The 14,683-nt window shown below is 37.1% G+C and overlaps 1 protein-coding gene across 1 annotated transcript in view; it reads right to left on the reverse strand.

Annotated features, from left to right (window-relative positions):
- Positions 1-13,938, reverse strand: part of SPTA1 (spectrin alpha, erythrocytic 1) — a 97,676-nt gene extending 83,738 nt beyond the window's left edge. Inside the window, exons 1-10 of the mRNA XM_032260753.1 lie at positions 12,949-13,938; positions 11,547-11,786; positions 9,823-9,948; positions 7,998-8,138; positions 7,065-7,211; positions 4,722-4,855; positions 4,010-4,154; positions 2,474-2,628; positions 886-1,021; positions 682-783 (exon numbers count right to left, since the gene is read on the reverse strand). Coding sequence (XP_032116644.1) covers positions 682-783; positions 886-1,021; positions 2,474-2,628; positions 4,010-4,154; positions 4,722-4,855; positions 7,065-7,211; positions 7,998-8,138; positions 9,823-9,948; positions 11,547-11,786; positions 12,949-12,972 — 1,350 coding nt within the window. The 5' untranslated portion in view covers positions 12,973-13,938. The remainder of the gene's footprint in view (positions 1-681; positions 784-885; positions 1,022-2,473; positions 2,629-4,009; positions 4,155-4,721; positions 4,856-7,064; positions 7,212-7,997; positions 8,139-9,822; positions 9,949-11,546; positions 11,787-12,948) is intronic.
- Between the last annotated feature and the right edge of the window lie 745 nt (positions 13,939-14,683).

The raw sequence follows: 14,683 nt of genomic DNA on the forward strand, positions 1-14,683 counted from the left end.
GAGGTGAACAAGGTGCAGTCCTCCTAGAGTTTACAGTCTAGATATGAGAACGAGAAGGTCACAAAGCCAGGCATATGTCAGGAGGCAAAATGGCATGAAGGTTTCAAATCAGGTAGAAGTTAGAGGATTGATGAAATAAAGGCTCAGAGATGAGGAAGCACACATTGTATCTTGAAAATTTCAAGGGACTCAATTTAGCTAACCAGTACAGTTAAATCTCTACATCTGTAGGTTCTACACCTGTAGATTCAACCAACCATGGATATATAAAATATTTTTTTAAATTCCATCTGCACTGAACATATACAGACTTTTTTGCCATTTTTCCCTAAACAATACAGTATAACAATCGTTTACATTGCATTTACATTGTATGAAGTATTATAAGTGATCTGAAGATGATTTAAAGTGTACAGGAGAATGTGCATGTGTTGTATGCAAATATTATGCTGTTTCTTGAGCATCTGCTGATTTTGGCACTTGAGTGAGGTCCTGGAACTGATACCCCATGGATAATATGTGACAATTTTATATGAAAGGAAACAGCGTAAAAGTTCATATTATTAACATGTTTAAAGGACTTATATCCTTTTCCCATTCAGAGATTATCATATTATTGTGAGATTATGTAATAACTAAATATATAATTGGAATTTCGCAAACTCTGTTAAACTAGATTACCTTTTCCCGAACTTCATCAGAGGCTTCATGACTGGCATCCAGGAGGGCTTGACCAGTCTCAGCAGCAGATTGAAATCGGTCATCGTAAGAGTCAATTTCATGCTGTGGCCACAAATCAAAATGTCTCAAAATGCAGCAAGAAACCTGGCATTCTGCCAAATCACCTGCCCCCCCTCCTCGTACTGGGGAGCCTTTCTTCTCTACCTTATGCTGCTGATGCCTGTCCAGCAGAACTTCTCCACCAGCCACATCTGTTGGCAGCTCATCAGCGTTGATTGCAGCAGTCTTCTCCTTCATCCAGCCTGAGAGTTCATCAAAGTCAGATGAGAACCGATGGTACCTGTGGGAAAAGTGAGGTAAAAGACAGCAAGGAGAAAACAGATATGAAAGGGCATTGAACAAAGAGTTAGGTTTGGGTTGAGCTACCGTGTGTGAGATGCTCCTTGCTCTAATCCTATTTTCCCCTTTTCTTGATGTATTTCCTGTTATTTACAGTCAGAGTTTAGTGGTGCAGGTTCTAAGTCCTTCGCTCCAGGTTGTATATTTCTAGGGTAGGTGTGTCACTGTAGGATGTGACCCATGGGCATTACATCTCCACCACCTCAAGGTCACACCTACCCCAGAGGTACTTAAAATGGAGTGAGATGCTCGCAATGCAGCCAATAAACAATACATGTTGTTATAGAAATAAGCATCTCATGGGAAGGAAGAACTGAGATTAGCATTAGGATTCCTCATGTTTCTATCTCATCTTTAACTCTATTAATGAGAAACAAGAACTGCAAAACACCCATTTTAAAAAGCTAAATGCTCATCATTTGTTTTTAAATCATAACCACAAGATAAGCACTGTCCTCTGGTTATTTAAGGACTACTGAATAATAAACCATAGGAAGGAATACTGAAATGAGGCCTGGTTATTAGGGGTTTTTGTAAGCTTGTAATCCACATTCAGGAAATAATACTGAAGTTATTTTGATGCTCTAAAGCTTGTATTTCATGTATTTCAGTTCCTTAGCTAGAGCCAGGTTTTGAAATGTTTCTTCAATTGGTTTTCCAGTTTTTTGAGCCACTTCATAGCATCTTACAGTAATACAAGCAGGGGAAGACGGAAATCCGCAGATGAGTGGAGGTGTGATGTTGATCACAGTAGTCTCCCTTTATATTCAGGAGATACATTTCAATATACCCAGCAGGTGCAGAGACTGCAGATAGTACTAAACACTATGTACACTACGTTTTTTCTTATACCTATATGCCTATAATAGAGTTTGATTTATAAATTAGGCACAGTAAGAGATTAACAACAACAATAATAAAATAGAATAATTAAATAAGAATTACTTAAACATAACCATTGTGATACTAGGACAATCAATCCATAACTTAGACTGCTACTAAGCGATTAGCAAGTGAGTAATATATAGCACGATATGCTGGACAAAGGATTCATCTTCCAGTGGGACAAAGCGGACCAGCCAGACATTTTATCATGCCTCTTAGAATGATAAGCAATTTAAAACTTATAAATTATTCATTTCTGGAATTTTCCATTCAACATTTTCAAACTGTGGTTGACTGCTGGTAATTGAAACCACAGATAAGAGGTATGACTATATTATATCAGTCTACAAAGGTCTTCCTTTGGCGAGTTAAATCTTTTGTCTCTACTGAGCAGGCAGGAGAGCCGATTCTCTCGCTATTTGACTCACTTTACTCTTATGTTTGCTCTTGCTATTACATCTGGGCCCTGTAGAGACAGGTAGAGAAATAAAGAAGAGGGATTTCCCACCAATAAGTAGCCTGTAGTTTTGCATATCTGCTGGTGGCCAGGGCACGAATATGCTCCCAGTTGGAGACCAGATCCTCTTTCATCTGCTGGATCTCAGGTGCATCTGAGGGATGGGAAACTGTCAGCTTCTCTGCTTTGGCACATAACTCCTTCACCTTTGGGATAAAAAGGAAACCTAGTAGGAAGCCCAGTTACTCTGACTCCCCTTGGCAAAGCTTCGTGAGAGAGGTATAAAAAAAATCATATGAATAATAATAACTTGTAAATAGACATATGAATATATTTCTATTAATATACAAATGTATTATATTGATAATTACAGCTCTCTACTTTTCCATCTCTCATTATGCTAAGTAATTGACAAAAATGTTCTCATTTTATATTATTCATTTAATAACACCATGAGGTGGCAATTTTTCTTAGTTTTCTTTTCTGTGAAAAGTGAAAGATTAAGTATTTTATTTGCTTAAGATCATTCAGCTAGAAAATGTCAGGAGCAAGGTTCTAACCTAAGTCTTTCCTTCCCCACTCCTCTCTTCCATTTCCCTAACTACTGCTGTGGGAGGTAGAAAGACATTTCTGTCCAAGAGGCCAAGAAAATTTCAGTAATGCTGGATGATTTTCACCACAACCTCTGAGGAGCAGGGTTACTAGGGAAAAATGTGGGTATTGGTGGCTTTTCACTTGTGATTAGCCCTTTCATTATATTCACCTATAATCAGATGATGTCTAGGGCTTGGAATTTCATTACCATTACTAATCAAATTATGGGCTCTATTATTCATTATTAGGGAAAAAGACTGAAAACAACAATAAAGAGGAAGAATGAAAGAAAAAGTAGAATGTTGGAAGTTTGCAGAAACTGGACACAGGGATAGGGCTAAAATTAAATCACAGCAGGCGCTGATCTTTCTGTAGGCTGACTGCCCCGTGGACCCTCAGAAGTAATTGGTTTACGTTCTGGTTACATTTGTGAGGGGAAGAAGGAAAGGATGTAAATCATTTAAGAAAATAAGCTTGTTCCAAGTTCTAGCGTGCCTGAGGTTTTCCAGGTTTCAAAAGGAAATCTAAAGGTAGGTTAAGCATTAAGGGTCTTGAAGTTTATTTTAAAAGGAGAAGAAAATGTTTTTCTGATCTTGAATACAAAAAGAATCAGGATTCAGTTACAACAGAACAAAATGTGGTTAGATGAAAGGATAGAGTCTGGCCAGGGTGTATTTCACTCATTGAGGTTAGGATTCATCCTTGGAGTTATATATATATATTTTAATTGTGAAATAAATTAGAAAAACACAAGAGAATATAAACATTTGTGTATTTGTAAATAATAATAATTCAAATGAAAATAAGGTATACCCAGTATCCACGTACGAGTTATGAACTAGAATGAGGAAATATATTCAAATGCCCCATAATTTTTTCTTCATTGAAAAGAGTGAACTTATTGTGCTTTCTGGAGGCATGGTATTAGGAAAGATAACCAACAATTGCCTCTTCTAGCTCGAGAGGCTAACCATTTCTCTGACAGCACCTTACCTTGTCACTCATGACTGCAAGATTTCTCTCAAGTCCCTTGTGACTGTGAAACAGTCCTTCAGAGGCAACAAGATCTTTTCCATAGTCCTCCGAGGTGAGTACAGGTTCCTTCTCCTTGATCCACTGGATGGCTTCAGTCACATCCCTGCAGACATTAACAAGAGCTCCAACCAAAGAAGATAGCATGCATTGCAGGGCAAATGGTCCAACAGAGCACACAGCAAAAACTACCCTAGTTTACCCAGGAGCAATTACCCTTTCTTCCTACATAGGAGCAAAAAGTAATATAAAGTGTTCTTGCTTAATGGTTATTTCCATTGAGATGTGAAGGCTCTGGGCTTCTTGACAGCTGAGCCTCTAGAGATATGTTCCATATCTGGGTCAGCTCTTTACAAATGCTTTGCTTCTTCCTAACTCCACCTTCCTTCTAATTATTAACCTGCTTCCCTTCCCTCTGCAGAGCTTCCGTTCCTAAATCACCAGTGCTATTTTTTAAATTATTTTGATCTCCAATCTCTACATCGTTGGCCATAGAGTGGGTCACAGATTTCTTTACCCTCTCCTTTGCTGTCTCAAAGGCAAGTACATGATCCACCTTAGTTTGAAGTGTTGACAACTAATTGCTAACAGAAGTAGAAAGAGCCTAATACAAATGACACAGCTTTTATAAAGCACTTCAGAGTTTTCTATAAAGCAGTGGCCAGATCTATACCTTTTGAATCGCTGGAGGTCTGCAGCACTGGACAGAGATTTCTGTCTTTGGAAAGCCAGACCATGAAGGCGCTCCCAGGCAGCATTCACCTCATCTTGCTTAAACTTAATTAAGGGTAGCTCAGGATGGTTTTTCTACCAAAAGAAAACAACACTGGAGTTAGACAGAGAAGAGATTGTATTTAAAAAATATTTAAATACTTTTCATTTTACGCTGGTTTATATGTTTTCAGAAGTGAAGACGCACCATTTTAGCCAGACACTGAACTGCATCATAGCCCTAGCCCCTAGCTCCTTGATGTACATTACCAAAACCTAGAAAAACGATCTCTTTTATGTAAGGGAAAGTGCTCTTTCGGGCAGTTCCTTAGCGAGATTGGGGCATTATTGCCAAGAGACCCTGAAAGTACCCTTTTATGTTTTGAAACATGAGAGATAAACTCATCCTGTTTCTACTCAATTCAACATACTCAGTATCCACGGAAGTATTTTATTAGCCTCCCAGGTGTTGCATCTGTGCCCACAGCAGTGGACCAGCCTATTAGCACAGGCTTTCCAGCCCTGTTGTTATTTTTAGAGTTCTACCTTGCCAATGCTTGAAATCTCCATGAAATCCTGGAAACCAAGGAAAAGAAGAGGAATTCCTGTTTATGAAATACAATTTAATTTTCTCAAATATTCATTCTGTGCGCCTTAACTTTTTTGTGGTCTTCACACCTTTGAGATCCAATAAAAGCCATTTTCCTCTTCCCAGAATTATAGAAACATGCTTTCACATATGCTTTTGCAGAACATTTCAGACATTTTTGTAAGCCATCCAAAGTAGTGAGATTTGTGAGTACTAGATTAGGATAGAAGCATCAGTCTGTTTTGATACTTTGCAGTTTTGAGGCATTTCCATATGCCTAAGTCTCCTTATTCTTCCTGTCCCTATTTCTCTCCATTTTCATTCCCATTCTCAAGTTTCTCCAGACAGAATTTTCTATTTTCTGCTTCTCAAGTACATGGTTCTTTCTATTACAGCAGTGTAGAGCAGACAGTATAATCTAACTGTCTTGAATTTATTCTTTCTGCAGTAGACTGGGAAAAAATGGCATGCTATTTTGCTGCTCATCCCTTCAATAAGTGGAGTATGTTTCTTCAAGTCTTAGATTTCGGATAGTCTTTAACTTGCTTGCTGATAGAATGTAGCAGAAGTAACTTTCTATGCACTCCAGCACCTAGGCCTCAAGAAAACTTTCATTTACAATTCTCGCCTTCTTGCAACACTGCATGGTCTACTGAATGATGACAGGTCACCCAGAGAAATCCCCCATCATCCTTACCAGGGTCCCAGATATAGGATTGAGGCCACTTTAGATTCTTCACCCCCGCTGAGCCACCCGACAACTCCAAACACTTAAAAACACCAGATGATATCAGGAAAACAGCCCAGCAGAGCAGCTCAACCATCTGACTCACAGAGTCATTAACAAAGAAGATGCTAAGTTGCGTGATTAGTTAGATAGTAATAGATAATTGAAAAACCCCACAGCAAGAGAAAATTTAGAAACTACTAGAAATATGGCCTGAAAAAAAAATAGGAAGACAGATTATTTTTCCTACGCCAGCACTCATTCATCCTGAAGTCTTCTTTTTATTAACGCAGGACAATCATCCTCACTATAGAGTTGCAATCATAATGAAACTATAAATGGAAAAGCAAAATATAGCCAACCATTGGGGTTTATTTATTTTATACACATATACTTACATATACATTTAAACTTACATATATACATGTATGTATATATATATGCATCACACACTTAGGTATTTTCTTAAGTAAATAGAAGTAAAACTACTTCCATTCCTTCCTCAATCCTCCCAAATAATCATGTATAATGATCGTATGTATACACATATGTGCATGTATATTATGTATACATATATATGTATATATAATGGCAGTTCAACATTATTTTATATGCCCTGAGACTTTATTTTTGTGCTTTTTTCATGAAGAAAGAGCGCCCTATTAACATGAGTAATTAGTGTACTGCATGGTACAGGAGCTGTTATAAATGGCAATAACTTCACTGCCCATTGTGTATTTAATTTCTCCAAATATACACAAACACACTCTTTCTCCCTCTCTCTCTCTCTCAACCCTCCATTTCAATAGACTTGTAAGGTGTAGGTCCAGAGGGGAGAGGAAACTGCTCAGAGTATGTGACTCCAGGGATATGCCAGCTTCTGTTTTCTCATAATGCCCTGTATCTGTCATATCCCATCTACTAACGGCTGGAAGTTATTCTTAAGGATCAAACCCTTTCCATGGAGCGAGTCTTTTGCTCCCACTCACCTCGGCACTCTCATTGGCATATTGATTCACTTCATCGACTCTCCCCTCTCTAGCTGCCAGATCCACTTGGAAGTCTTCAAATTTCTTATGCAGAAGTTCTGTGCGCTCCCAGTCTTCACCTAGCTCCACTGATGTCACTATAGCCTCCTGTAGACACAGATAAGTTTATTTAGTTGCCAGCAAACATTTAGGAGTTTCTGCACGTCAAAAGCTCAAAACCCTTGCTTGCATTCCCAGGACAACTCAAATGGAGATACTGGGGGAAATCGGGAGAAGCTCTCCTGGGAAAGGCCAGCAGCAGAAGTAGATTTGTTAAGGTAGCACCTTGGCCCAAAGGAAAGTGCTCTTCTGGGCAGTTCCTTAGCAAGAATGGAGCACTATTGGCAACAGACCCTGAAAGCTCCCTTTTGTGTTTTGAAACATGAGGGATAATGTTTCTACTCAATTCAACATACTCAGTATACACGAAAGTATTTTATTAGCCATTTGCTTATCTAAATCTTTAGTCCTAACTATTGAAGTATTCTTTAAGTATTTAGAAAAATAAAACCCTCCATCATTATAGGCACTGAGAGACAAAGGATTAGAGAAAGAGCTGTTCATACTCTCAGCCAGACCCCAGAGTAAGAGCAAAACATGGAGAGTTAAAAATCATGGAAGCAGAAGAGGGATGAGCCTAATTATCTTTCAATGCATGGTCTTTATATAAGTCTTGCCTCTTCCATATTCAGATCCATATATTCAGACTTACTCCATACAATGTCAACCTCCAGATACCCCTAGATTTTGGCCCCAAATTTCCTCTTCTTCCAAAGAACAAAGGCCGGGAACAGACATCCTGACTTCCTTGTGAAGAGCCTGTGGTAATTTGCTTGGGGTACCTAAGGCAGAGGAGTGGGAGGCCCTACGTGCTTGCTGTTTTCAGTTCTTTACCTTGTCTCCGATCCACTCTAAGATGTCAGCACACTTCTGTATGTACTGCTGGAACTGGAGGGCCTGCAGCAGCAGGGCACCCTTCTCCTGGGTCAGCTCCAACAGCAGGTCCCACAGACGGCGTAGTTCCTCTATATGGGCCTTTAGGAAAGAAGGGCAGAACCACTCAGCTGCAGAGGCTGTGATCAGGGAAACACTCAGAGACTTGTGCAAAAAGGGACCTGGATAAAAATTCTTTCTCGCAATTACTCATGCATTAGTTGCTCAACAAACACTTAAAGGAGGAAACAGAATATATATGGAAATAGCTAATAAGCACAGCCAAATGTGAACTTATATAAGATAACATTTTGTAAAAATGCTTTGCAGTTTTAAAGGATGGAAAAATTATAAACAATAAGACGGGAAGGAGGAAGAAAGTATGGAAAAGTGCTCATTTGAACTGAGCCTTACGGAGCAGAAAGATTTTTGACAGTTCAATAATAAGCATAGCATGTTCTAAGAACAGCAAGCAGCAAGGGCAAAGGCATAGGAGAAACTTAGCATAAATTGTCTGCCAGAAAGTGTGAGAGCTAAAATTTTTAGCTCTATAAGTTATAAGAAAATTATTGGCACCAAAACAGTAAGAGTGTTTTGGGACTACACAGTTTGAAACTCTATAGAGGGCTTTGAATGTCAGATTAACTCAGAACATTATGTACTACCTGTCTTATATAACTGAAATTGCCATCTATGTCATATCTTCAAGATTCTTATATTTTTTAACTACTCCATTGCTCTGGGTAGCATGTGGACCACATATGTCTTCAAACCCTGCAGTGGTACCATTTGCTGTAGCCCCAGTGATTCTGACAGAAATGAAGATGTTTCGAACATTTCTCAAATATTTTAATTAATGTAGATGTTGGTTATATGCAAAACTGTTCATAATACAAAAGTTAGTTCTATTTTATAGAAATAAACAAGTTTTGAGATTCTTCTTTAAAATAAGATGCTATTCTGGCTAAAAATCGGTGTTCCTTGATCATGTTTTGATGACAGAATGGGCTAGAATTGTTATGCTATGTATAGAAAGGCAGACCCAGTTTTAAGAGATAGAATGCAAGTTTGTTTTGACAATTAAAAACTACACAAATAGTAAAATGTTCACTCACACAAACTGAATATACAATGTTAGCACAACCATTTGAAAGAGTTCACTGATCAAGTCCAAAAAGAGCTGTTACATTAATAATGGTTTAGAGAGTATAAATGCTTATTGAAATAGCAATGATCTTCAGTTCTAGATGTTCAGAGAAGATTTTCTGAATACACAGAATTTTAGGAGTTTTTAGAAGTAATAAGAAGGGACAGTTTGGAGAGGTACAATAGTAGTTGTAGGATATGAGGTGTGAAAAGAAAGAGGCATCATAGACAAAGAAAAAAATATTTTGGAAACATTCAAATGAGAGAGCGTTCTTTGCTGGGAGAAGAGACGAGGACATTGAGCTTAGAGGGAATAATTAGAAAGAACACTTGGAAAAGCTAATTGAACTGGGACATGTGGAACAGGTTTAGGTGGGCTTGATCTTGAGCCAAATTATCCTGCAATGGTATAGGAGGAATGTTATACCATTTAATGATGGCTTTCATATCATCGTTCTCTTCACCCCAAGAAACACAAAGATATCCCATCATTTTTTCTGCCTCAGCCCCAGTGGAAGATAAGAGGCTGGAGTCCTGGTTCTCAAGCCAGCCACGTCAAGGTTTATATCTGATATAATCAATTAAAACCCTGATAACAGAATCAACAATTGGAAACTTCTTCAAGGACCCATACATATACCTTAGTTTCTTCATGGGCAGAATGACCCTCAGTAAATCGTTCTTCCCTGGTTTTTTCCAGTTCAGACATGACTCTTGATTTTGCTTGCACCTCTGTCTCAAAGGATTTATGCTTCTGGTATTTCCCCTAAAGTTTAGAAATCAGAGTTTTTGGCTAATTAAGCACAGTCTTCATGGGAAAAGTTCACTCTAGGTACAGCCACTCAATACAGGCTCTCAAAGAGTCCTAGGCTCAGTTAGAGGCCATAAAGAGTCTTTTCCTGTCCCCACAGGAAAAGAAACTTTAGGAAGTTTTCAGTAAATACTGAAACCTATGTTGAGCCTTATGACCTATGCTGAGCCTTATTTTAAAGGTTCAATAGACTGCCATAGGAATAAAAGAGCATAACACACAGTGTCCTTACTCATCAGAAAAGAGGAATAACTGAATTTTTTTGGAAGTAAAGCACAATGAGAAAGATGATAGTTATAATAATGGCTGTTTAGAAAACTCAAGAGGTGTTTTTTTTGTTTTGTTTTTCTGTGTGTGTACTGTGTCTGTTCTTGCGATATATAAATTGATCTACTTAATATAGCACATTATTTTGTTCTTTTTCTAGGTGTTTCATGTCCAAAATCAATTGCTTCTGATTATGACTATGTCACATGATATAATTTTAGGTGAACAGAAAGGGGTAGGAGTTTTCACCAAATTTCTTCTACTGAAACCTCCCATTTGAAGTTAAAAGCCATGAATAACAATTTAGGAAAATAAAACTCTGGTTCACTCATCTTTCTCTGAAGAGTGCCACATGCTTTAATTTTAGATGATCAGAAACGGGTAGGAGCTTTCACCAAACTTCTACTGAAACCTCTCATTAGAACTTAAGAGCCATGAACAGCAATTTAGGAAAAACGTAAGAGCCATGAATAGCAACTGAGTTAACCAGGTTAACTCTTATCTTTCTGAGAAGAGTGGAGAACAGCTGCTTCAGAAGCATTGATGACTCTTCACTCTATTTCCCTTCTTAACACCCCAAAATATCAAAATCACACGGTCAGAAATTTCTTGAATTTGCAGTTGATGGTTTGCTTGTAGATCAATTTCAGATGAATATTACAACCATCAAATTCTATATAGAACAAATTTCCTTTGCAAATAACACTCCGATGTTTAAGAAATTGAAGACATGGGCTATTTAGACAAAGAATTTCTGTTCCTAACGTGTAGTCTGATCTTTCTATTACATCACCCCCACTACAGTTAACCAGATATATACTTAAATTGCCATAATGTTTGTTTTGGATCTGAAAAAAATTGATGTGATTTTTTACTTTTGGCATTGATGAATGCTTGACCGTGAAAATATATAAAGTATCCTATGATTTTATCAATAAGCAATATCCTGGGTTAATGATTTAAAACAATACAGATTCTGAATGTAAATTCATTGTAAGAAACAGTTCTGTGCTTTCAATAACTGAAAAATTGAAAAATTTGAAAAATCACATTTTGTTTGGTGTTTATGTTCTCAGTCTCACCTCTCCAACTTCATAAGGGAAAATGCACTTGTAGATTTTCTCTTAATTCAATTCTTTAACTTTCCATCCCGCTGACTTATTTTTGTTTCTAAATGGAATCTAATTATACTCACACATACCCATTATCATTAACATAAAGAAAAACCTATTCCCTCTCTAGAGATCTTAGGGTTTGCTCTGGGGCAGTCAAGAGAACTGAGTGACCTGTATATTAGTTGGGTCTTCATAGCTCTTATCACTTAAAATCTTGACTTTCTCCATGATCCACTTCCCCAGATCATCTGCATCTCGCTTGAAAACTTGTAAGTGGTAGGACTCCTCAAGCTTCTGACCCCTCTCAGCGACCCGCTCCTTGAAACTTTGATACCGAGTCAACACCTCCTGACGCCTCTCCTGGATCTCTTCTGCTGTTTCCAAAACCTTTGGCCCGCTGCTCTCCACAACCTGCAAGTTAAAAAGATTCTGTTTGTTGCTAGTTCTCAAATATTTAATGTGTTGCCCCGTTTATCTATGTCAAGGCATTTACTCATGTCGGACCCATGTTCAGATATCCTGAAGCCTGTACGTGACTATTGTTAGAAGGGCTGGAGTATATTTATATAACTTTAACCACATAGAGCTACCGTTTGGGTAAAAAGTTCTTGATCATCCAGAAGACTCTCCCTACTTTTTACATAAATTTGTGCTAGGATTTAAGTTCTATAGATAGAATTAAATTGGACTGATCACGGAACAATTTTAATTAGCAAAATCACAGATTTCTGGATAGATAAAAAGAAGTATAATGTTATTGCTTTCAAGGGCTAAAAAGGTGTTGACAAGTGCTTATTATTTTGAACTTAATAAATAATTAAGAATGGCTTGTATTAATTTAGTTAATGATATATGCAACAGTTTGAAAATTTTGTTTTCTTCATACTTAAAGCTCATATACTGTTTACCCTTTATTTGCTTTCTCACAAAAACTATAAATCAAAAGTTCAGCCATCTTCTACCCAAATATCACACAAATTTCAAATTATTAGCATGTCTGCAATTGGTTTTTGAAATATAAAACCTTTTACTGTCAAACAGTATGTAAGTATCTTTTTCCCATAGAGGGAGCCAACCTGTTTGTGAAAATATCCAGCAAAATCACCATAGGGTTCACCTTCATTCTTCTGGATATGAACATCATTTTCCCTAGCTTACCTCAGCCAAAATGTTTAATATAGAGTTTAGATTTTAGTTTCCTGCTATTCCTCCTTAGTATAATTGCTACTCTGTGAATTGCTATTACTGGCATGGCTTTAGAATTAGATCATTCCATGGAGACTCACATTGTTAGTGGATATTACTTTGCTTCAAGTTACCTAGTTATTCTCTATGGGAACCGACTTAAGTTATTACTGAGCTTTGGTGCTGCACAGGCATAAGCTCAACGTTATTGTTCACAAAAACAAGTTGAAATTAAAATTATCTGCTTGTGAAAACCCAAAATAATTATTAATGTTCCTGGGAAAGATAGTATAGAAATTTTAAAGGAGACAGCTTTCATAATAACATTAGTGACAGCACAAAAGAGAAATATGTAAAACATTAGCACAAAAGAGAAATATGTACTCACGGTTTCCTTTGTAAATTGCTCCATTTTTCCTAAAGGTTTAGAACCTGGCAAAATAAAATATGTCAGAAAGAGAGAGGGAGTGAGAGAGAGAGAGAGAAATAATTCACATGGAACTGTCTAGTCCAATTCAAGTACAAATACAGAAACGTTAAGTATGTGGGGAAAAAAAAAAAAAAACTCTGTCTTGATCCTAGAATCCCACCAGTCACAGACAATCAACATTATCTTTAGAAGACATATTCAGCTGAAGCAACTGCTAACTTTTACAGATAGTGGGTGACTCAGCAGTTTTGGGAGGCTCTGGCTCTCAAAGTTACTCAATATGACTTCAAAAAATGAAAGTAAGGTTTTTGGATGAAAAATTAGGGGAAAAAAATCGCACATATATAAACTATTGAGTTCACAAAAAATTTGAAAATAGGGCTGACTTCTAATATATATGACACAAATTATCCTATTTTATGTATTAATTTTAATGGAGAACAAAAGGAGGTAGACTTTTTTTTCCATAGGCATAGTTGTATTAGACTAACTTACAAAAGTGAAGCAAATAAGCAAAAAGAAAAGAGTGGGGTGGTCTTAGACCTTTCTATAAGGCTTTGGGGCTATCCATGACAAACTTCATTCCCCTTTAATACAATTTGAATAATCTAATTTCCATGATATACCAGAGAAGACTTTGATTCTACATTTGTGGTTTCCCCTGTTCTTGGATGTCACAGAAAAACTGAGAGTCCTTTACATTCTCTTCCTGAAAGTCTGGATTACTTTACTTTTCCATATAGCTTTATTACATTCAATCAAATTTAGTAGTAAAGGCAGGAACATAATTTTAGAGCGTGGACTATAACACATACACACTGAGGAACATTTGTCTGAAGTTGGGATAAGGAGGGGATATTATTTTATCTTTAAAAGAACCAACATCTATCAAATATTTAGATGATATTAAGATGATCAATTTACATTAATTTCTAATCATTAAAATTTCTGTGAGGCATGTATTGAGAAAACAGTCTCTAAAAAAAAAGTTTTATTCTATGGTAATCTGGTTTGAAAATATTTAGATAGTCAAATCCGTATCAATATGACTATCGTGGCACTCTGCTACTCATTTTTTTAGTCAATCTCCTCTTAGTCCATCAACATTATTCATTCTGTTTTCCTGTTCCAGAATCATCTTACCAAGAATGCCAAACATGTGATAACCTTGTGACCAAAGAAATCATATGACCCACTGTGAATAGTGCTGCAATAAACATATGTGTGCATGTGTCGTTGTAGTAGAATGATTTATAATCCTTTGGGTATATACCCAGTAATGGGATTGCTGGGACAAATGATATTTCTGGTTCTAGATCCTTGAGGAATTGCCACCCTGTCTTCCACAATGGTTGAACTAATTAAAACTCCCACCAACAGTGTAAAATTGTTCCTATATCTTCACATCCTCTCCAGCATCTGTTGTTTCCTGACTTTTTAATGATCACCATTCTTATTGGCATGAAGTGATATCTCATTGTGGTTTGGATTTGCATTTCTCTAATGACCAGTGATAATGAGCTTTGTTCTTATGTTTGTTGGCCACATAAATGTCTTCTTTTGAGAAGTGTATATTCATATCTTTTGCCCACTTTTTGATGGGATTGTTTTTTTTTTTTTTTTCTTGTCAATTTGTTTAAGTTCCTTGTAGATTCTGGATGTTAGCCCTTTGGAACCAACCGAAATGCTCATC

The sequence above is a fragment of the Sapajus apella genome, unplaced genomic scaffold, assembly GCF_009761245.1.
Source record: "Sapajus apella isolate SASKATOON/1434 unplaced genomic scaffold, GSC_monkey_1.0 scaffold119, whole genome shotgun sequence".
NCBI lineage: Eukaryota > Metazoa > Chordata > Mammalia > Primates > Cebidae > Sapajus > Sapajus apella.